This window comes from Dunckerocampus dactyliophorus, chromosome 3 (assembly GCF_027744805.1).
Source record: "Dunckerocampus dactyliophorus isolate RoL2022-P2 chromosome 3, RoL_Ddac_1.1, whole genome shotgun sequence".
Lineage (NCBI taxonomy): Eukaryota > Metazoa > Chordata > Actinopteri > Syngnathiformes > Syngnathidae > Dunckerocampus > Dunckerocampus dactyliophorus.
Window position 1 is genome coordinate 17382978 of NC_072821.1, and position 24771 is coordinate 17407748.

At 41.2% G+C, this 24771-nt stretch overlaps 1 protein-coding gene across 5 annotated transcripts; it reads left to right on the forward strand.

Moving 5' to 3' along the window:
* The first annotated feature begins 832 nt into the window (after positions 1-832).
* Positions 833-23577, forward strand: LOC129178422 (interleukin-1 receptor-like 1). 5 transcript variants are annotated; one of them, XM_054770664.1, is made up of 13 exons: positions 833-942; positions 6618-6685; positions 6769-6896; positions 9238-9493; positions 10564-10750; positions 10848-10998; positions 12381-12446; positions 12528-12651; positions 12727-12872; positions 16192-16338; positions 22024-22167; positions 22989-23141; positions 23232-23577. In XM_054770664.1, the coding sequence occupies exons 4-13, from the start codon at positions 9288-9290 to the stop codon at positions 23573-23575; spliced, it is 1668 nt and encodes a 555-aa protein (XP_054626639.1). In that variant the 5' UTR covers positions 833-942; positions 6618-6685; positions 6769-6896; positions 9238-9287; the 3' UTR covers positions 23576-23577. The 5 variants fall into 5 exon arrangements, with proteins under 5 accessions (XP_054626639.1, XP_054626640.1, XP_054626638.1 ...); XM_054770665.1 differs by lacking the exon at positions 833-942 and adding an exon at positions 6419-6491; XM_054770663.1 differs by lacking the exons at positions 833-942; positions 6618-6685; positions 6769-6896 and adding an exon at positions 8608-8737.
* Positions 23578-24771: the final 1194 nt, after the last annotated feature.

Sequence of the window (24771 nt, forward strand, 5' to 3'; positions counted from 1 at the left end):
TCCACAGCGAGTCAATTGCATGAATGGTTTTGGCTTAGCTTTTACTCTGGACGCCCTTCCTGACGCCAGGAATTGAACCCAAGCCCTCTGCCATGAAAAGCAGAAGTGTGTATCGGTACACCGCTAGGAATGACGTGGCCAGACTGTACAGAACATAAAACCAAACACACATTACAGACCATGACATCCATGCTTAACAATCCTGAGTCAGCAGTCCCACAATGACATTTAAGGCTTGAGGTGTGTTATTGTGCTGTAAACTACACAGATCATCAGACGATGAATTGTGAGCCAGATTCTTTCCAGATGTTGGTCTTTCCACAGATGGAGGTCCTCTTCTGACAATGACTGCAACACTTGGATTTTACCAGCTTGTCTACCAGGAGCTGACTTGCACATCTGAGCCCATGGAGACACAAAATGCTATTACTCTTCCACTTTTTTTTTCAATTTTTCCAAAACATACCACTTGTGTGTAAGTTAATGCCAATGTTGCATCACTGTTCCTTAAGAAGCTTCTTTTTCACATTGGCGTTTCAGCTTGATGGGCGCCACACATGGGAGTTGACATCGCCTCTACCCCATTCATTTTCAATGGAACCTGCGCGAAGGGCAATTATCACGTTTCACCGTCCAGCCAAACGCACGCGAAATTCGTGTGTGTGAAAGTTTGTGTTCATGCGTGTCATCGTGCACACGCTGGCTTGCGAAGCGATCCCAGCAAGTGAGCAATTTGTTCAACTTTTCATGGCTGTCGCCCATAAGAGGACCAATCAGCGGGAGTTACATTGATCGACCAATCAGCGAAAAGGATGCTAATCAGTACGCCATACTTTGCCGTGTCAGGTTTTCCGGAGCTATTTGACGTTTCTAAAAAAGAATTTAGAGATATAAAGAAAAAAGCGGCATGGGAATTCGACGGTGCCAGAGTAAACATATATTGTAAGTTTACATTCATCTTATATGGACATTTATGTAAGTTTACTAGCAAGAGTACTCGATCAACACAGGTGTTGTGCCGAGTTTGGCATCCATGCCGAGATCTGCATGCAGGTCGCGGGAGCGCGCACGCTCAGCTGAAAACCACACCGTGCTATTCTTAAAGGCACAGTACTTCATGATAACGAAGCGATGGTACGTTTTGTCAGCTTTATGGGTAACTATACAGCACCCAAAGCACGAATTTCTTGGCTTTATATTTGTTAGATATGTGGAAGCATTTGATTCAAGCATATCTAGAAACGCGGTGGGAGGAGCAGGTTAGACATTCACAATGTAACTGTGGCACTTTGTTACACAGTTGTCCCTCGATTTATTTGTTTCTGCATAACAAATGACAAATTACCAAGCTCATTCATTTATAGAAAAGAGGGGCATGCATGCAGTATTCGGTAGGGAGGATTTTGGAGCTGCCGAAAATTGCATGCACCCCTGGTTGGTCAAATACGACTCCTAAATGTGTGTAATTCACACGATGTGCTTCAAAGACACCCATCTCTCACATGGACTGCATCATTTCATCTAAAAATGTCCCAAACAAGAAGTAGAGGGTGCATGCAATTCTCGGCAGGACGGATTTTGGAGCTGCCGAAAATTGCATGCACCCCTCGTTGGTCAAATACGACTCCTAAATGTGTGTAATTCACACAATGTGCTTCAAAGACACACATCTCTCACGTAGTTGGCGTCATTTCATCTAAAAATGTCCCAAACAAGAAATAGGGGGTGCATGCAATTCTCGGCAGGACGGATTTTGGAGCTGCCGAAAATTGCATCCACCCCTCGTTGGTCAAATACGACTCCTAAATGTGTGTAATTCACACGATGTGCTTCAAAGACACCCATCTCTCACATGGACTGCATCATTTCATCTAAAAATGTCCCAAACAAGAAGTAGAGGGTGCATGCAATTCTCGGCAGGACGGATTTTGGAGCTGCCGAAAATTGCATGCACCCCTCGTTGGTCAAATACGACTCCTAAATGTGTGTAATTCACACAATGTGCTTCAAAGACATCCATCTCTCACGTAGTTGGCGTCATTTCATCTAAAAATGTCCCAAACAGCAAAAAGGAAGGCGGATGCAATATTTGGCAGGACCAAAATCCACTCTGTTTGGTTTAAGATCATATATTTTCAAAATGTCCCAAACAGTAAATAGGAGGGGGAAAATGTTTTATATGAAAACTTTATTACAAAATATATAAATAGTATTTTAACAGAAATGTGCTTATTAGTGGTGATTTTTTCAAACTATATACAATAAATAAATATATATGAATAATAAAAATGTAACTCGGATGGAACAAAAGTAAAACACAGTGAAAAGTAAACACAGGCAAAGTTAGAACAATCAGAACGCCATCCATCATTTTCCACACAGATTCAAATTCAAATCTCCTGACTTTGTGGCCAACATGCTAACCTCTAGGCCACCATGCGGTAAGTCCCAACTGTAGCAAACACTTGCTCTTCTCTCCCCCTTATCCTACACGCAGAGAGGGCAGAGATACTCGTCATCCAGCGAAGGATTATTTAAGCACGTGTGGTGGAACCACCTGCTGCAGTTGTCACAGCAAATCTGAAAATGAAAAACATTGGAGGTGTTATTCAAATCCTTTCTATACGTTATCTTTTACTGTAGGCATTACTACCACTACAATAGAAAACTACTTTAAAATGTATTCATTACTTTCATGTATAAAAAGAATGTGACATCTATAGTAGTTACTAACTTGGCTTGCTAAGTATGTGTCCTGATATGTTCAATGTAATGTCATTACCCATAGCATGGCATCCATTCCCTCAGACCCACAATGATGGCAGATATTCTTGAGGGACTCTTAAAAAAACACACACACAAAACAACCTTCAGTTATTTGACAAAATGGTGACCAAAAACATCTCCAAACAATCCTGCTGATACTGAACATTAACACAAACAAAAGAAGGCAAAAAGGAAACACACCAGATTCACGGAGAAGAGTTCTGGCAATTTCTTCTCTCATGTTGTTGACGCAACCTTTGCTCATGTCTAAGGTCAAGGGCTGGTCTTCTAGTATACACTGAGCAAACTGAAAACAGGTTTTTAGGTATGGACCCAATGAATAGTGATACTTCATACTTTCCTAAAAAAAAAGGGGCGGGAGGAGTGGGGGGGGCAAGTTACGGTAAATGAAGAAGTGCAGGACTAACACCATCTTGAAATCGGTTCTAAATATTGTATCCAATATACTGTGTGATGTGTGCATAAGCTGGATTGATTCCGTCAACATTGAAGGTCTAGCTGGAAGAAACCACTACAGTACTCACTTTCAAAGCAAAGACACCGCATGATGTGCCATCGCTCTGAAGTCCATGGGGAAGGGTGCTACATGCCCACCTTGACACCTTGCAATCCCTCTTCCGCATGAATGCCCTTGAAGAAATGATAAATCTTTGTCTATACCAGTTTTAGGTTTGTAACTGCTTTTTAACTTCTTGTTACCTTGTTGTTTCCAGGCATCTTTTTATTTTCATCTGGGATTCTCCCAATGGATCCACAAACACGGCCCGCTTTTCATGAGGATAAATAACCTTTGCATTTTGGAAGGTAACATTCATTTTACAACTTCTCCACTACTACAACTGAGTGAGACAATGAAAACAGATTAATTTTTTTTTTATGTTTCCTAAACTGTAATCATAAACTTCATATCATCACCAATTAAGGACTGTTTTACAGCTTTTCAAAGTGACAGTCAAAGGTTTACCGTTAACATCCAATGATGATGTTCATTGAAAATCCCCACAATTATCTTGTATTGCATTGGATCCATCTGAAAATCACTTTCCTTGTGTACTTTCCTTGTGTTTTGTACAACAACAAAGTTTCGTACAATGCAGGGTCCATGTTAACTAATCGATAATTACAAAAACTACCGCAGCTACTGTAAAGCACTTGCTAGTAAGTGATGTAGGAATCGATACGGAAATATCGCTACTTCCGATACCAAATGTTTATGTTGTAAAATCGATTCTAAACCAAAATATCAATAATTTTGATCCTTAAGTCAGATTTACTGGTAATGTATATCATTATCATGAACACAATGGAAGGTAAGGTAATGATTGAGATGTTGCTGAAATGATCGGTAATTGGTGGGAGCTAATTGTTCTTTTTCTTCCAGGGTAAGTGTGGAATGCGTAAAAACAACACTGCTCAGTCAGTCTCTCTCAGCCTGTTGAAACTATGCCTGATCATTAATGGAATTGTGATGATTGTGAATTACCGACGTCAAAATCATTCTGATGTCTTGTATTATTTATGCAGTGGGATTATCATGCAGTGTGATTTGAAATACTGTACTTTGTTAAAATTATCAGAAACACTAAGTGTATTTGCACAAAATATTGGTATGGTATTGGTATAGCCAATACCAGCTTGAATTTTACTTAGTATCGAATCGGAGATGAAATCAGTAGTATCGCACATCACTAATTCAACCTCTCCAGACCAACACCAAAATGCAACATGCCACAACATGCCACACCAACCAATAAAACAGGGTTTAGACACCTTTAAAATTACAACAAAATGCAAAAATAACACAGGAATTACAAATAATCATGTTATTTAAATATATGTATATGTATACAGACTGTATTTTTATATGAGTAACATGTCATTATGCATGCTTTTACTTGTCTGCACTTTAAATAAATTATGTCGGAATTGGTGGTGGGTGTCTTTGAAACACATCGTGTGAATTACACACATTTAGGAGTCGTATTTGACCAACGAGGGGTGCATGCAATTTTCGGCAGGTTCAAAATCCGTCCTGCCGAGAATTGCATATACCCCCTATTTCTTGTTTGGGACATTTTTAGAAGAAATGACGCAAACTACGTGAGAGGTGGGTGTCTTTGAAGCACATTGTGTGAATTACACACATTTAGGAGTCGTATTTGACCAACCAGGGGTGGATGCAATTTTCGGCAGCTCCAAAATCCGTCCTGCCGAGAATTGCATGCACCCCCTACTTCTTGTTTGGGACATTTTTAGAAGAAATGACGCCAACTACGTGAGAGGTGGGTGTCTTTGAAGCACATTGTGTGAATTACACACATTTAGGAGTCGTATTTGACCAACCAGGGGTGCATGCAATTTTCGGCAGCTCCAAAATCCGTCCTGCCGAGAATTGCATGCACCCCCTATTTCTTGTTTGGGACATTTTTAGATGAAATGACGCCAACTACGTGAGAGATGTGTGTCTTTGAAGCACATTGTGTGAATTACACACATTTAGGAGTCGTATTTGACCAACCAGGGGTGGATGCAATTTTCGGCAGCTCCAAAATCCGTCCTGCCGAGAATTGCATGCACCCTCTACTTCTTGTTTGGGACATTTTTAGATGAAATGATGCAGTCCATGTGAGAGATGGGTGTCTTTGAAGCACATTGTGTGAATTACACACATTTAGGAGTCGTATTTGACCAACCAGGGGTGCATGCAATTTTCGGCAGCTCCAAAATCCGTCCTGCCGAGAATTGCATGCACCCCCTATTTCTTGTTTGGGACATTTTTAGATGAAATGACGCCAACTACGTGAGAGATGTGTGTCTTTGAAGCACATTGTGTGAATTACACACATTTAGGAGTCGTATTTGACCAACGAGGGGTGCATGCAATTTTCGGCAGCTCCAAAATCCGTCCTGCCGAGAATTGCATGCACCCTCTACTTCTTGTTTGGGACATTTTTAGATGAAATGATGCAGTCCATGTGAGAGATGGGTGTCTTTGAAGCACATCGTGTGAATTACACACATTTAGGAGTCGTATTTGACCAACCAGGGGTGCATGCAATTTTCGGCAGCTCCAAAATCCTCCCTACCGAATACTGCATGCATGCCCCTCTTTTCTATAAATGAATGAGCTTGGTAATTTGTCATTTGTTATACAGAAACAAATAAATCGAGGGACAACTGTGTAACAAAGTGCCACAGTTACATTGTGAATGTCTAACCTGCTCCTCCCACCGCGTTTCTAGATATGCTTGAATCAAATGCTTCCACATATCTAACAAATATAAAGTCAAGAAATTCGTGCTTTGGGTGCTGTATAGTTACCCATAAAGCTGACAAAACGTACCATCGCTTCATTATCATGAAGTACTGTGCCTTAAGACTAACACGGCGTCACACGGTTGAGTTTTCAGCTGAGCGTGCGCGCTCCCGCGACCTGCCGGCCGCTTTTCCTCCTCTGAACTACTTTGATACCCCCAAATTCCCTCCACATCTTACAGCCAATCAAAACCGTGGGAGACTCATATAATTCGCTCTGGGTGTGAACACGTCGCTCAAGGGTGTCGCTGGTCATAGTATGCATGGTTTGTTACGCGTTGGCGATGAGTTTCGCCAATCGCAGTCGTTTGTTGCCTCCCGTCTGTGGAGCCCATTACACTGTGACACCAGCGCTCATGTCTCGCCTCTTCTCAAAACTATCTAAGCAGGTTGATATTAACCTGGACAGCAAATATCTCTACTGTATAATTCATTTTGTTTCACAATGCTTTTCCAAACAACTTCTTTACTTACTCATTTTGGTTGTGTCCGAGCATGTCTCTCTTTTTCTCCAGCCGTGCTTGGTGACCGTGCAGTTCTTCTTTCTTCCTCTGAGTGGCAGCACTGTGATTTAGCCGAAACAGTAAGACATGCTAATATTAGGTGAGTTAAACACAAGAAGGCAGCAAACTGAGTTGACCTTCTGTGGTCTTTCTCTGCTCTCAGCGATGACAGCTGGTGTTTCGTGGCAATCCAACGTGGATATTCCAATGTGAAACTGTGGAACCTCTGTGACCCTCTTCTGCTTGATGTGCAGTGTAAGGACATACTTGTGGACCGCAGTTTGTTGAAATGTGAGTCAAGCTCTAACTGCAACACACTTTCTTGAAATATATGAGAGTCCCTTTGTGTTGTAGTGAATGCTACATCCACCAAAAGGAGCATTAACGAAATTGTTTGCTACACTTTCCTTGCTCCCTTTTTTATTCCAACTTGTCACTGGTGTGGGTGTCAGTGACAGGAAGAAAAGCTCCAACTCACTTCAGGAGAAATATTTTGGTGCCATCTGTTGGTTTACATGCATAGATGCCATCATATCTTTAATTACCAGAATTTAGACTTTTTTCTCTGGGAAAACTATTGGCTTATATTCAGGTTAATATTGGTTAGTCAAGTAAATACATTAAATCAACCACAACTGCAGTTGAAGATGGGGAGTGAGTCAACATTTCGGATGTCGGATGGTAATGAGTCTGAGTTTGGGAGCAGAGCGTCTGAAAGCTCTGCTCCCCATGGCGCTGAGGCAGGCAGAGGGCACAGTGAGGGGAATGGAGGAGGAGGATCTGAGGGAGCAAGCTGGGGTGGCAATGTGGAGGAGGTCAGTCAGGTACGCAGGGCTGAGGTTGTGTATGGCCTTGACATATTAAAGGAAATATTGCATTATTATGATATTTTCTTACAGTACAGGCCAAAAGTTTGTGTGATTAATTAATTTCTTTTAAGTTTTTTTCTGAATGAGATATTTAGTCACGTTTTAATCTTGCGAGATCTTGTGACACGAGAGCTTGTGACACCCCTAATTATTATTATTATTTTTATTATATATAACCATAACATGAGTGGTTTATTTGGTCTAAAAAATGCTGACAGTAGTGTCCCTTTATTAAATATTTCAAAATGCACCTGCATTGTTTTGTGACTCAGTTAAATAAAACATTTGTTTGTCCAGTTAAGATTTTTTTATTGTAGTTTTCTTAAAATTCATTTTAAAATCTCCTCTCGCTTCATTCTCGGGGACCCATTCTCATGCTTTCTCATCTCGTTTCATTCTCATCTCATGAGTTGGGTGTCTCATGACATCCCTACTGACAATTAATGGACATCCACTCGCCACAACATTTGGTACACTTGTATAATCCAGATGTGATGCATAAAAAATGGCTCTATTGAGCATTGCCTCATAGTTGCTGGTGTATTAATGCATCATACTGAGAAGTATGGTAAGATAAGGGTTTTCCCCTCCCATGTATCTAAATTAAAAAACACCTCTCACTATGATACATTTCACCACTACACATTATTACCACAATAATCAACATATTGTTAAAGAATACCTCTTTGGCAGTGAGTTTTTTTTATACATACTTGTATTGTCTCAGCAAGTTGTGTCAGAACATTATGTGTTTTGATTATGGTTAAGCCTAGTTGATGTTTTTGTTGCCCTCTAGTGTCCGAATAGTTTAAACGTAGCTTTTCATAGCGTATTTCAGACAGTAGACAGCACTGAATTGTTGTAAAGTATAACATGGCAACTAAAAACAACTTTGTAACTAAAAACATGTAGACTGTTGTCATGGTTACCGGACCAATCTACGTGAATATGTATGTTAGCTGATGTGTCCTTCATTGTTTTGTTTTATTTGCATAATAAATGCTCACATGCTGAAGCTCATGGGCAATTGTATCATTGATTTGCAGTCGTTTAGTCATCATCAGTGATTTGTTTTAAATCCAATTCCTATTATGTCTCGTGGAAACCCAAGAGGTATCTGCTTTTGACACCCTTTGGTAAGGTTTCCGTTCCACATTGAAACAAATATTCCGAGAAGCGAGCGTGTGCTGCTGCGCTGCCGCTGTGCCATCGTCATGAAGGTGCTTGTGTTCCTGCTGCTTTTACTACTTTCATCTTTAAAAGGTCGGTGAATGAAACAGTAAGATTTCTACTTATGCATAATGTATGATATGATTTAAAACTACATTACAATTTCGGTCATTATGATCCATATGCTGGAGTGGACAATTCATTATGAGCTGGTAATTACATTGTAAGTCTACAATGCTGTTAAAAGTAGAATGCATCATGCTGTTAATAATAAAAACAATGCAATAGTACAGCTAGCTTTTAGTTTGTGAGAATTATGCTTTATTATTTATTCTAATACTACGTATTGTTAAAATGCTTTCTTTCACAACGTTTGTTTCCCTTGAATCACGAGATAGGTGCCAACAAATGAGGATGTGGTTAAAAATCATGCAGCGTCTGGACTGATGGTTACATTATTATTATCCATGCAATCACCACAAGGTCACTAAATGCCAACTAAATAGCCACTTTAATTTTTTTTGTATAAATGTTTTAGTCTTAAAGCAGTATGTTAATACACTTGGAAATGAACTCATTAATATAATCCACAGGCAAGTGTGAGGCGAGGTCCCCGCAGGAGATCTATGTCAAGGCAGGTGACATGGTGGTGCTACAGTGTCCTCAACCTGCAAGATATCGTCGTGCGGGTGGTGAAGTGATGTGGATTAGTGAGAACAGCCAGGAGATGGATCTGAACAACATGTCACCTGCTGAGCAGAAGAAGGCTGGCCTGATGCATCATGGCAGGAGTCTTTATATTCTCACTGCTTCTGTAAACCATCAGGGGAACTACTCATGTTCACAAAGGTAAATTCTTCTTGGACCTTGGGTATCAAGATGCCTATATGTACTGTAAGTATATTATGTCCAGTACAACCAAGGCACAACCCTATGTTGTGCACATTCTGCCCCACTGCAAACAGCAAAGACTGTATATGTATGCTTGGATGAGTTTGGTGTGGAAGAACTTGAAAAGAGGCAATCTCTAAGGTCCAACATCAGTGACCTCTGACCTTACAAATGCTCTTCTGGACAAATAGACACAAAATCCAACAGATGTACTCCAAAATCTTTACATTTTTAGGGATGCTTCGATCGATCGCCCACCGATCGGCGTCATCCGATTTCTTTGAAAAATCACGTGCTCGGCATGCCATGCGTTTTGACGTCGTTGCAAGTACTATTGCAGCCTGCAACGAGCCCTTCGTGCAGTGTAGGGTCTTTCCCTTACGACCGTCTTGGACAGCGTCCTCCTCCCATTTTCTTTCACAGTCTGCAGGCATGCCGAAATAAAAACAATCAAGTCTGCCCTGTGAAGCTTACCTGCAAAGACATGCCACAAATACTATCTCGCGGGGGCAGCACGTTAAAAACCTTTAATTTCATATGGCATTTGAAGAACAAAGACTTGAAGGGAGTATGGTGAGTTTTCGAGGCTCACAGTGTGGTCATCAGGCAAATGGGAGTTAATGCAGCCAAGTGAACAACACTCGCCTGTGTGTGCGTGACAGTCAGAAGGTTAAGCAAATAACCTGAAAAATAAATGAATTCATCTGATGAGTTGACCAGATCTTCTCAGCGTACCTCGTCTCTCACCTGAAAGTCAGCTTAGATAGGCTACAGCTCACCTGCGACCCTAATGAGGACAAGCGGTATAGAAATAATTGATTTTTGTTGTTCATAACATTTGCCTCGAAAGAGATCCATCCATCCATCTTCTATGCCGCTTATCCTCACTACTGTCGCGGGTATGCTGGAGCCTATCACAGCTGACCTTGAAGAAGATATTGGAGGGAATGAAAGCACATCAGACAGTAAGAGTATTGTAGCTGTTCTAGCCTGCTTAAGTCCTTAATATCACCTTCTTTACATGATAGGAATACAAGCAGCCAGTTCTGGTTCAGAGTGACTGTGTACACCAAACTGAGCAGAGAGATGGAGAACAGAACTCGGTACTCAATGACATGTTACACCGAAGAGTCCTGCACATTGACCTGCCCTGATAGCGATGTCCCTGACCCAAATACTCCCAACATTACCAGCTACGACCTTACATGGCACAAGGTATGTGAACGCGGCAGATTCATGAGAGTTTTTCAATATTTCCTTCTGAATGTGTCATTGGTCTTATTAACAATGACGTTTTCGTAACATCTCATAGATTGGAGAGTCATTGCATGAAGTTGACAGCTACTTCTCAAATGTGGAAAAAAAAGACAGCGGCATCTACACCTGCATTAGGCCTTACCTGTATGATGGTCAAATCTACAACATGAGCTTTACATTGGTGTTGGATGTCCAGCCTAGTCAGAGTAAGATCAAAATGATTAAGGCTGCGTTCACACTTGTGGATCTGTACGGTCAGGAACAAACTTTTTAACATAACATAACAACATGCATCAAAAAATAAATTGATAGGACAGCTTTTACATGACTGAACTCAAATATTTCACACCAAAATGCAGTCTTCTGCCTTGAATATGTTGGTTATATACATACTGTATATATAATTATGCAATATTATACTGTATGTCTTTGGCTCCAAATTACATGGTTTCAACCAGAAAATATAAGATCACCACCACCAGCTAGCATATATTACCAGTAGTGCATGAATTTTTTTTTTACAATTACTTGTTAAACTGCTTAAAGATCAGCGTAAGTTGTTTTTGGGACAGAATAAGATGACTGGTCACTCACAGCTGCCTGGTATTCATGTACAAGTCCGTAGCCTATGCAGTCCTAGAGAGGCGAGTAACAATTTTCACTCATGGTATTGTTATGATAAGCTATACATTCAATGATAGCTAACGTTAGTAGCTAAACTTTGTCAAATCGCTATGATAAGCTGACAACAACGTAGGTAGTGTGTGTGTTACCTAGGGCATGGTTTATGTACTCAAAACAGGAAGAGGGATATAATGCTTGATGTACGTTTCAACGCGAGGGTCCTCTGGGCAGCCGTGTGATCAAGGCTTACAGCACCTTCAAGTCATGTAAAACCTGCACAATCAGTCAATTATTTTATGCATATACAGTATTCTTTACTGCACAACCTTTTGGTATATACTTTGTAAGAGAGCTGTTGTCACACACAAAGAGAGAGAGGGCATGGCGGAGAGAAAGCACCTCCAACACATTTTTTCGTACATACAGTCATCCCTTGCCCATTCACACTTTGCGACTTCACTCTATCACAGTTTTTCTAAATATGCATATTTTTCAGTAATAATAGGCCACAGTCAACCATGAAACAGCGACCATTTATTAATTAATTAATGCTTGGAAAACCGCAATAGAGTGAGGGAGCGATGTTCAAACCGGGATGTAGCAAAGGACAACAGTATACCGGTAAATAAAGAATCCTACTTAGCACAAATTCACCCGTCACGGTCGGGTCTGGAACCAATTAACAGCGATAAACGAGAATTTTTGAATGCTTTTTACTGTAATTTTAATCTTGGTCCCTTTCTTTGGTCCATGTAGCGTTCCCCTTTTTGAGCTCAACTAAACCAAAACGCACTAGATTTCACTTGAGCCACGCCTCTGCACATTAACCAAAATCAAACGAACTAGCAGAATAAATGCGCCAGAGTTCAATTTAACCGAACCAAACATGTCAAGTGTGAACGCAACCTTCACCCTTGAACCAATCTTCATCGAAAGTCAAGTTACAAGTGTTCTCTTTGCACAGCAAATATGGACAAACACGCAGTGATAACTTCCCCGCGGGCAAATGAAACAATTTATGTGGATGTAGGTGAGCATCACTCCTGTTGTATGAACTCCAATTTGGTATGTTACAAAAGTGCACTATTGAAACATTCATCTGCATTTATAGGCTTCCCTGCGGTGATCAAATGTGAAGCCCTTAAGTATTCAGTCCCTATTTCATTGTTTTGGTTGATTGGCAGCACATTTGTGGAAATGAATGACTCTTTACCAGTATTCTACAATTCTACAAGGTAGGACAAAGATGGACAAATAGTCATTAATACATGAGGCCAGCCTTCTAAGCTTGCTGTTATCTAACTTTGCAGGGAAACTACGACAGAAGGAGAGAAAAACATTGTGTCGCTAGTGTTCAAAAAAGTAACAGAGGATGCTCTATCAAAACATTACACCTGTAAAATGGAATCTCTCTCTCAGGACTCGAGCAACGTCACCATATCCTTGGCCCAAAAAGGTAAGATTGTTCTATCCATGCAACTGCATGGCTTGGTATGAATTGTAAAGTGTGTACTTTCACACAGTGTGTACAATTATTGTCCAAGTTGGACTTTTGAGGATTGTCAGGGAAATCCTTGCAGATAACCAAGACAAGTACTGGACTGTATAACTACTCAAAGAAACAGACTCAACCACGGCAAGATTGTCTTACTCGCGAGGAGAAACGGAGGGACGCACTAGAGTTGTATCCCATACCGCTCTGGTTACGCTCCTCCGAAAAACCTCTCTTTATTTGCAATTGAGCGTTCCCTAGTTACAGGAGAGTTCAGCTTCTCAAGGAAGGGGCCTACTACAGCTGAACTCTGTGTCTCTATCTAAGTGTGTGCGTCAGTGTAGTGATATCATACATGTGTGGTTTAATTAATTTTCTAACATCACATCCTGCGAAAAGGAGCAAAAGAACTTGAGCACCTCAACCTCCTCCATGTCTCCGAGTTACACAAGACTGATCCCTTTGATTCCCCTCACAGGGCCTGCTTGTTCCCTTCTATACACAAGAGTACAACAATAATATATTTATAAAGTGGGTGATAACATATATAGATTACCTGATGCTGCAAAATGCAGCTGCTCGCATTCATGGTCACATCACATTCTCACACGTGAAAATATGTGAGCGTTTAGTACATTTTCATAACAAAACCTTAAACACATTCTTTCACAATTCCCTCCTGTTTATGAAAATAATCATCAAACCATCAAAGTCTCATTACTTGAGTGGGGAGAAAACTACCCAAAAACCCCGTAGGGAAAAAGGTAGAAACCCTTCCCAAGTAAGGAGAAACATACATATACATATACAAGCACGCTAGAGCAAAATAAAAAAATGGAAATGGAAATGTAACGCATCAGAGAAAATCCAAAAATATCAGAAAACCAACACTGTCAGGTAGACTTTTCATTTGTTTCATCATACGGGATTTACACCAAGGTGTCAGAGTCATTGTCAGGCTCATGTAGGGACACGGGTTGATATTCAGCTAAAGCAACAGTGACCTGGGCCAGCCACCTTGACTCGGATGGCGTCCATGAGTTTGGTAGACATGAGCCGGCACAAGGGGATGCCACAGGTGATACAACAGAGTACTAACAGAAACCCACCGACACACATACTAGCCAGTGAAAGGAAGACGTTTTTCCAACTGACAAATGTGTCGTGTAACCATTTAAGGAAGGAGTTGGACGGGGGTCTGCTGCATGAGACGCGTCAGGGGTGACGTGGCCGGGTCCCTTTGCTGTCCAGAGGCCGACCGTCACCATGAGGGTCACCAGAGTCGCTGTGACTCCAGCGCCCACTCGCCAGCGGCGATGTTGGTGGAATTGTAGTTTGTTGATCATTCTTCCTGAGAGGGGTGTGTTTGCCACGGAAAACCCTCTCTCCCACTGTGGTCTTTCGACGGGGGGAGTCGGAGTCTAGGTGATGGTCTCGCAGTGCTGTTTAGCTCAGGGGACTGGCGTCACTCGGCCCACCAGGGAAGTGTCGGACCTTGCACTGGGATTGATGAATTTAGCCAGCTCGTCCCGTCACCTTTACTGCAGTTGGTGTGACGGCGATCACCTCGAGTGGACCGTCCCAGCGTTCACTGTCCCACCTGGGTCGTTTCAGCACTTTAAGGAAGACCTGGTCACCGACTCGGACTTGGGTTGTCTGTGGAGCAGAACACACTGGCAAGTAATTGTGTTTATGCACCTCCCTCTGTTCATATATTCTCCTGTTCATATATTATATATTCCTCATGTGGGCGGGTATGGACCCTCCCACGGGTGTTTTCCCTTCCGGCATCAAGTCTGGCAACTTGTATGGTTGTCCAAAAACAATTTCAAAAGGGGAAAGTGTCTTTCCCTCAGCTGGAATGATTCTCATTCCAGTCTCCACAAGTCCAATGCAGTCTGGCCATTGTTTTTTCGGCTCTTTCATTGTTTTTGACCAGTCTGGACTTAACAGTTCCATTTGTCCTTTCCACTAGTCCTGCGGACTGTGGGTGATACACACAATGTCTTTTCAAGTCAATATGTAATCACTCTCCCACTTTTGTCACAGCTTTGTTCACAAAATGTGTACTATTATCACTTCTAATCACAGATGGAATGCCAAACGTGGGTATTATGCGGTTACACAATGCCTTTACAACAGTCCTGGCATCGGCATGGGCACTTGGAAACAGTTCAACCCATTTTGAAAATACATCAATGATCACCAAACAATATTGTTTTCCCTGTACTTTTAGTTCAATGTAGTCCATGTGTATTGTGTGGAATGGTTCCGGTGGTGTTGGGAACTTTCCTCTTTTTGGGCGTAAATACCCTTGTGCATTATTTTTAACGCATATCAGGCACTTGTGACAAAATTTTTTTGAAAATAGTGTGAAACCATGGTTGTGGTAATGTTGGTGTACCTGTGCCACCATCCCTCCTGTTGAGACATGACTCAACCCATGGCTCAATTTTGCAGCCCACTCAAACAAAGATTTGGGTAACCATTGTTTCCCATCAGGTAGTGTGCTTAACATGTTATCGTCCAATCGTGCACCTTTTGTTTTTCCAATAAGTTTTTCAGCATGAGGCGCATGTTTTTTGTCTGCTAATGAGGATGTCATTTGTGTTCTCAGGTGTGGTTGATGTATCACCAGAGGTTTGTGCAAGTGCTGTGTCAACTGGAGGGCCGCCATGTGCCGTCTCTTTAGCAGCCTTGTTTTCCAACAGTAATCGGGTCGTTTCCTGTTAAATGTGCTTCACATTTACAAATAGCCAATGTTCGAGGTAGTTGCACTACATCTTTTCCTGTGGTGGTTGTAAAACCTCTTCTCGCCCATTGTTGACAAAACACATGCACAGCTCCGTAACCATATTGACTGTCAGTCCATATGGTAACATCTTTTCCTTCAAACATTTCGCATGCTGTTATGAGAGCTGAAAGTTCTGCAGCCTGGGCTGAATTAGTGGATTTCAGTTTGCCTTGATATAGGATGTCTTTTGTTGTTCTTATGGCGAATCCTACTTTATTTTTCCCTGGGCAAATTTTTGCTAGCTGAGCCATCCACAAAAACTACAGCTCCTGTTGACAGAGGTGTGTCTGTCAGGTCAGGTCGAGGTTTGGTGGAGACTTCCACATGCTCACCACAATTGTGGGGTGTGCCATCAGCTGCTGTGGGCACAAGTGTTGCAGGGTTGAGTGCACCACATCTGATAATGTTGATGTGTCCTTGAGACAGCAAGACTGCTGTGCCGTGCAGGTGTCGTGTGGGTGATAAAAACTGCATCCTTGTTTCCAACAGCAGAATGGAGACAGCGTGTGGCACTTTCAGGGTTAATGGATGGAAGAGCACCACTTCTGCTGAGGCCTCCACTGCCAATGCGGCTGCGAGAACAGGCTGTACACATTCCGGTGTTGCTCGTGCTACTGCGTCAAGCTGCTAGGAATAGTAGGTCACAGGCCTCCATTTCCCACCATGCTTTTGCATTAGTAGTGACGTCATAAACCCATGTTTTGCTGTTACAGTTTGTTCAATTGGTTTGTTCTCTACGGAGAAATAAACATTGTTTCATAATGTTGCTTTGTTCCTAAGCCAATGGTCAGTTTCCTGTTTCGAACTTTGCTGTTGCATGTCAGCCAAAGTGTCATAGGATTGTCAGTCTTATCAACATGATGTAATGCTTTTGATGCTGCAAGTTTGTCTTATCTGCAAAGGAATTTCCTAATGAGATGGGATCAGTTTTATTAGTGTGTACAAACTGCTAGTTTTGTGGGAAGTTGTATGGCATCTAATAAGTTAGTTATAGCTAGAGTAGTATAGTGGTATACCCCCTGCACATTGAAAGTAAATTTGGCCATTTGCTTTGCTTAAGAATGTGTCTATATTTTGCATTTTATCTTTTCCTTTCATCACTTTTTCAGCATGTTGCGCATTGGTAATGTAATCAGCCATATTTGCAGTCGGCATGTTTATGAAATGTTTATCCACCCAATTCTTAATTCCTGCACTTGAATTGGAGTGCAAGACATGTTTTAATTGTAGTTGATAAGGTTCAAACCTTATCAACTATTATAACACATTATTATATTATTATGTTGGTGATTATAACACATTAATCATGCGCACTCTGTAGTCGTCAAAGGCTTCTCTGTCTTTTTGTTTACATTGCACAGTTACCGCATAATTTGCTCTTTTCCTGAATTTAGTAGTCACTCGATCTATCAATTGTGTAACCCTTCAGTCTAAGTGGTGATATGATCTCCTCAAATTTTCCATGTCAGCAATAAATTGTTGGATATCCTCTTTTGCTGATTTTATTCCCAATAGTGCCTTTTTAATGTCATCTTGTGTCCAGGTACGGTACACAAGAACGGTTGGTTCATTATCATTTATCACATTTAGGTTTGGTACTTCTATCATTGGAAAAGCGTCTGCATCAGGCGTAGTTGTAGGTGGGGGCTTGGGTGAGAAAACTCCTCCCAAGTGTTTAGACCATGAAACAGACATGGGATCACTTCTGGTCCTAGGTGCTGATGGTTTTTGTGCACCCTTTGGTTCCTCGTATTGAGGTGGTTTCACAGGTAGTTGTGGATAAAGTCGAGAAGGAGAGGAAACCTCGTCGGGCTCTCTTTCCTTTTCTTGGCTAGTTGCCAACACAACCACCCGTCATCATCCTCGGTTCTAACATCTGACTTTCCTTTTTCCTTTTCTGCTAAAACAGTCCAAAATGGTAGGTCGTCATACCCGTCAGTCTGCATCTTAGTCAATCTCTGTTTATTCTCAGTCTCAATGTCAGTCCGTAGTTGTCAATTTAGTCAAGTTCAGTTGTCCGTCAGACCCATATTTGTTTATCCATATCTCTAAATGTTTTACTTTTGTCGGGTCTTGTTGTTGAACGTATTGCCAATCTTTATTTTTTAGGTCTTCTCATTGAATTTGTTTACCATTTTTATTCCCCATTTTGAATGAAGGCAACATAAATGACCTAGTGTTGTTGTTGTTTTCTCTCCTGTCAGTATCCCGTCAACCTTCGGTTTCCAGTTATTGAGTTGAGAAGGCAGCCCATGAAAGGGTCTGGTCTGCCGTGGCCACGGTCTTTCTGCCTCGTCCACTCTCCAACTGGAATCCTCAGGTGTCTTGGGACAACTACTGAGGAGTGTATTCAACTCGTCGGAGTCGTCTACATTTCCTGAGAAGCCATATTGAGTCTTCCACTTCTCAATAAACTTACAACTATCTTCATTATCAACTTCTGCCAAACGTACTTTCCCCTCCAAATCTGCTTGTGTCAAATACACAGTGACTCCTTTTTGTTTTTTAGGGCGTGCCCCCTTCTCGGGGGTCTTACTGGTATCACTAATATTAAGTTATGTGTCTTATTAGTTCAAAGAGAAATGAGAGTTCCTGGTGTCGTGTCGGATGCCAAGCTTCTACCTCAGAAAGGCGGACATCCCTTGGGTGTTTATTCTCACGACCGTTTCACCAGTTTTAGATCTCTTTTCACTGAAGACCATCCACACAACTAATTCACACTTCTCATTCACACTTCGCGCGTCCGTTCCTAGCAACACAAAGTGTTGTTTCGGTAATAACAGTATGGGCCAAATACTGCTTCCTGTTTACTTGTTACGGTAAACTCGTGTTACGTAGTGATCAAGTACCCTACACGTCCGTGTCAATAAAAATTAATTTACTGACCATAACAGTATTAAACTGCTTCCTGTTTACTTTTTACGGTAAACTCGTGGAAATGTGTACACCAATCCACGTCCTGTCAGAAACATTTACTGACCTCAATCAATCTCTCCGCTGGTTGAGTCGTTCAGGCTGGTTGGATGGTGTTTGCAGTCTCTCGGTGGCGGATGTCCAACTTCTGGCCTCGTGGAAAGGAGGTCTGTCTAGGGACCTGGTGTCCCCGACGGTGCACCGTTTTGGTTCAGTCGTCGTCGATCATCCACTGAAGAGAGGCGTTACCATCCGGCTCGAAGGACCAAGTTTTAAAATGTCAGGGAAATCCTTGCAGATAACCAAGACAAGTACTGGACTGTATAACTACTCAAAGAAACAGACTCAACCACGGCAAGATTGTCTTACTCGCGAGGAGAAACGGAGGGACGCACTAGAGTTGTATCCCATACCGCTCTGGTTACGCTCCTCCGAAAAACCTCTCTTTATTTGCAATTGAGCGTTCCCTAGTTACAGGAGAGTTCAGCTTCTCAAGGAAGGGGCCTACTACAGCTGAACTCTGTGTCTCTATCTAAGTGTGTGCGTCAGTGTAGTGATATCATACATGTGTGGTTTAATTAATTTTCTAACATCACATCCTGCGAAAAGGAGCAAAAGAACTTGAGCACCTCAACCTCCTCCATGTCTCCGAGTTACACAAGACTGATCCCTTTGATTCCCCTCACAGGGCCTGCTTGTTCCCTTCTATACACAAGAGTACAACAATAATATATTTATAAAGTGGGTGATAACATATATAGATTACCTGATGCTGCAAAATGCAGCTGCTCGCATTCATGGTCACATCACATTCTCACACGTGAAAATATGTGAGCGTTTAGTACATTTTCATAACAAAACCTTAAACACATTCTTTCACAAGGATTCATTTTATTATTCAAGTCATCACTGCTGCATTGTTGCATTTTACCTGTGTGCCAGGTATCGCAATGTTGTGATGACTTTCATCTCAGACGTTATAGCGTTACTACGCTGGGTGGGACTAGTAAGCTCATCACTGATGAGGTCCACCACACTTCGGTACCTTCTACTATAATGGGAAACATGAATTTTACCAAACAAGATCGACAAGCTGACAAAGAACGTCAAGACCTTCAGGGAGTTCACTGAAAGATAGCTAACAGCTAGCATCCCAGATGCTAACGTGGGGATCTAGCTGACTTAGCACAGTCAGAGCGGACAGGGACACGAGAGCCTGTGGAAAGCGCAAAGGAGGTGGGCTTGCACTGTATGTCAACAAACTATGGCGTCATCCTGGCCACGTGAACATTAAAATGTCCATCTATACAGCATAAATCAGTTTTCATTATCTGGATATCCGATATCTGCCAATATCACATTTTTATGCCAATATTAGGCCGATGTTATCGGACATCTCTAATTATTACACAAAAAAATTAAAATGTAAAAGATTACAGGATGTCATAAGAGTTAATCAGAAAAGAAGCTGTCACGTGAATATAAATAACGCAAATGTGAAAGGTAGGCTTTTTACAAGTAGTGCAAATATAGTAATCCATTGTTTATCGCTGTTAATTGGTTTCAGACCCAATTGTCATAAGTTAATTTCTTATTCATAAATAAAATATTAGAGTGTATTAGAATGTTTTTTTTAACATTATCAGGGCCCTCTAGACATGAAATAACACGCCTATAGTCATTTTTACACTCGTATCACCCTTAGTAGACATAATCAGAGAAAATATGCCGTTTAAGACTTAAATAAGACTCATGCTTGAGTGTGTTGCAATAAATGTGTTCCGGACAGGAAGTGACATCGTTGGTTTAGAGTTGAGTTTTAGCTCTGAGTGGATTATGGTGCAACAGTAGCCTGTGTTATTATGATGATGATGATGATTATTTTTAGGGATGGTCCCATCAAGTTTTTATGCTGTCAATAATGATCCCGATCATCCACGAGTGAAATCGGCCGATATTGATACCAATCACATACACATACAAGTGTAAATCTTTAAATAAAAAACATTTTAAAAAATATTTATTTTCATAGCTTATTTCAACCCAAACAAAGGGAATATGGTTGTTTTACCAGAACATTAACAAAATGCTGGTATCTACAACTCACATTTTGTATTTTAGAATGCATTTCTTTCTATTGTTCTTCTTAACTAACAACCTGAATGAAAAGCAGGCTTGGAGGCACCTCGTGGTCGTGGGGTGCCCGCGGGCACCACATTAGTGACCGCTGGGCTATATTATATGAATGGGGAACCATAAAATTTAGACAAAAACAAATTTGACGTACTTTTTCAAAATCACTGGTGAAACTTAGAGGATCAGGCGCCTTCTTGAAAGAGATTTTGGATGCAAGAGCATCCAGCAGGACCCCAGGCAGTCGGCAAACCCAGTTTCCCGGTGTCCGACGAACCCAACCACTGTTCGGGCTATCACGTGCGTGTGTCTCGTGTTTTGGGTAATTAGCCTCCGCCCGACCGACAATCACATCGCCAGCCGCGAAAACTCACTACGCCCTGCCAAGTGCCCGCCCCCCAAATGCCGCACCAAACTAAGGCTTTTTAAGGCATGCTTTGCAGTGTGCAAAACTTATAGCACTCTCACAACAACAGGAAGTGCCATACAGCAGACATGCTTTTTTGGCTTTGTGAAGGGAAAGCGGGCGGGAGACAGTCGCTGTAGGCTGGCTGCTGCAATGGAGGCAGAGCTGAGCAAGTATCGGCAGATGCCGATACCGTGCTTTTTCACGAAAATCTATATCTATATATAAATCTATAAAATATCAAAGCACCCCTGATCTCCTCCGGCCTTTATGCATTAAAAAATGACAATTGGGTCACTTGCCTAATAATTATGAATGTCACCATGTTGCCTTCTCCATTGACTCTCGTAGTTTCCACAAAATCCTCTATCTACAGTATGTGTATGGTATATCTGCTGAAAATGGGCTGAAAATTGAGTACCATAGACTTGAGCACTGAAAACAATTTTAATAGTATATGACCTTTAAAAGTGGGCTGAGTGGTTAGCATGTTGGCCACACAGCCAGGAGATCAGAAAGACCTGGGTTCGAATCTCCGCTTGGCATTTCTGTGTGGAGTTTGCATGTTCTCGCCGTGCGTGCGTGGGTTTTCACCGGGTACTTCGGTGTCCTTCCACATTCCAAAAAGTGGTTAGGTTAATTGGCGACTCTAAATTGTCCATAGGTATGAATTTGAGCGTGAATGGTTGTTTGGCTATATGTGCCCTGCGATTGGCTGGCGACCAGTCCAGGGTGTACCCCTCTTCTCCTCCAAGTCAGCTGGCATAGGCTCCAGCATCCGACCCTAATGAGGATAAGCGGCATATAAAATGGATGGATGGACCTTTAAAAGTGATATCTTTTTATATCTTTTAATTCCTTCCTTTCAGATCGACCTTCCCATCTTTCTCTGGTACTCTGTCCTGTGGTCATCGTGGCAGTGATGGCTGTAACTGTCACTGTTTACATCAAGTTCAAAATCCATATCACCCTTTTCCTGCGAGACACTCTGGGCTGCCATATGAGAATCTCAGGTGAGAGTTAGCTGTTGTGTCATTTTAATAAACATCTTTTTAAGTACAGCCGTCCCTTGTTTATCGTGGTTAATTGATTCCAGTAAATTTCCGTGAAGTAGGATTGCACTGTATGTCAACAAACTGTGGTGTCATCCTTGCCACGTGAACATTAAAATGTCCATCTATAAAGCATTGTTAAAATCGGTTTTCATTATCTGGACAAAACCCGATACCGATATCTACCAATATCACATTTTGATGCCAATATCGGGCCGATATTATCGGACGTCCGTAATTATTACACAAAAAAAAATTTTATATAAAAGATTACAGGATGTTATAGGAGTTAATCAGAAAAGAAGCTGTCACGTGAATACAAATAACGCAAATGTGAAAGGTAGGCTTTTTACAAGTAGTGCAAATATAGTAATCCATTGTTTATCGCTGTTAATTGGTTTCAGACCCAATTGTGATAAGTGAATTCCTTATTCATAAATAAAATATTAGAGCATCAAAAACCTGTTTACGACCTTCTAAATGTTTTTTAACATCATTAGAGCGCAGTAGACTTAAAAAAAACACCCCTATACTTACCTTGACACTGCTATTATGCTTTGTTTACATCACATTGCGCAACACTAATGCTTGGGGGTTCCATAAGAGTCAACCATGAAACAGCGATCATTTATTATTTAATTAATTTTTGAAAAACCACGATAGAGTGAGGGAGCGATGTTCAAACTGCTATGTAGAGAGACGACTGTACCACTAACTCACCACAGCACTTATTCAAGTCAACTGGGCTTCACATAATGCAACAATAATTCTTGTTCTTTCAGATGGAAAAACCTATGATGTCTTTTTGATGTGTTATAAGAGCGACACAGTTACAGGACTCAATATATGTGATAGAAAATGGCTGGAGAATGTTTTGGAAGAAAGGTTTCATTATAAACTCTGCCTCTATGATCGTGACGTGCTACCAGGACAAGGTATTTCTGTATATTTAGTTGGTATTTTCCTTAAAGCAAAATGAACACGCAACAAAAAGTATTGAATCGTTTTCATTCATGTTGTTGCAGCCGTGGCCGAGGCTGTGTTAGACTGCATAGAACAGAGTCGGTCTGTGGTTCTGATACCTTCACCTGTGGATGCATTTCTGGAGTCAGGCTTGTTGAGTGTCGTCCATGCGGCCCTCGTGCAACGGAAAACAAGCTTGGTTTTCATCAAACCCGAGACCACAGAGGAGGCTCAATCAGGTTCAGTAGAAGAGGCCTTACAGCTCCTTCATAAGACTGGACACTGTGTCACCTGGGAGGGCTTGAGCTCCATGTTGCCTTCTTCCTCCTTCTGGAAAAAACTCCGCTATCACCTGCCAGCAGCATACACCAGAGGGGCTTTTCCATTAGAGACTCTGCCACATTAACTTGTCACAACTTTAGCTCCACCTGGTGCAAAAATTCTGCTTTTGCAAAGATAATGTTCAGTTTTTGCTGACACTGCTAGAGTTTGTGATGATGTAGAACTTTTAATGTAAAATAACTGCAGGAAGCACTTCGAAATCACCCAAATTCCATCACTCTTTTAATAACTGATACAAAACAGTCAGCGGCTTTGCAATTTTTATTTTTTTTTATACAGCTCTTGTTTTGGATCTCATAAAGACAAAGACCTAGACTGTGTGAGTTTGACATACAGTAAATAAATATTTGTCTGGTGACAGTGAAAAAATTAGGATGTATATGATGACTTAGACTAAGCACTGCTAACCCAACACAATTGACACGCGATGGATTCCAAGACCCAGACCCCAAAAGAAGTCTTACAACCAGTCTTGAGACCAAAACTCACCTGCAGTACCCTGTGAATGCACATTCACAGATATTCATGACAAGAACTTAATCAAAGGTTATTAGGCCATATTAAAAAGGGCTTATTTATTCTGTGTGGTGTACATGCAGTATGTATTTACTTTCAATTGAAAACACATTTAGGAGATTTAAAATACGAATCATTTGGGTGATTTTCTGAAAACCACCAGTACGCTCACTTTTTTTGGTCTAGTGAAGTTTTTCTTTTAACAATAGAACATAACGTGTTGACGTTTCAACATCTCTTGGAGATTTAGGACATCATAGGTTGCAAAAACATTAAATGTCTTCTATATTTTACATTATGTAAAATGTCAGCAACACTATTAGGATATGTATTGCTAGTGGAGTTAACAAAAAAGAAAAACACTTATTTGCAAACTTAAGTTAACAGTAAATAGGTTTTTCATCAATATGTGTTTCATCTGCACATCAAGTAATGCACATTAAGTGAGTGTTATCGTACTTTATGGAATAGATACTGGCCGAAGTACAGTACCTTGAGGTACACCATCCAAAATGTTTGCGCAAGTGAGTGTGTTATAGTCACAGAATGCAATTCCTTTGCAGCCAACTATAGTAAATGTTCTAATCTTTCTGATGGTAGTCTGGGCTGCATGGAATTGGAAGTCTTTGCTGAACTATATTACAGTATATTGTGTTAGTTTAGTGTGTAAAAAAGATTGCAACACTGTAAATAAGAACAAGTTAATGCTACTATTGTTTGATGTAATTGTGCAGTTTCCTTGAG

Bases quoted from the DNA above. Each gene is read 5' to 3' on its own strand.
- LOC129178422 (XM_054770663.1), top strand. From the start codon at position 8,689: ATGAAGGTGCTTGTGTTCCTGCTGCTTTTACTACTTTCATCTTTAAAA. The intron at 9,494-10,563 runs GTAAATTCTTCT...TTTACATGATAG, and splicing joins AACTACTCATGTTCACAAAG to GAATACAAGCAGCCAGTTCT. The intron at 12,447-12,527 runs GTGAGCATCACT...CTGCATTTATAG, and splicing joins AACAATTTATGTGGATGTAG to GCTTCCCTGCGGTGATCAAA.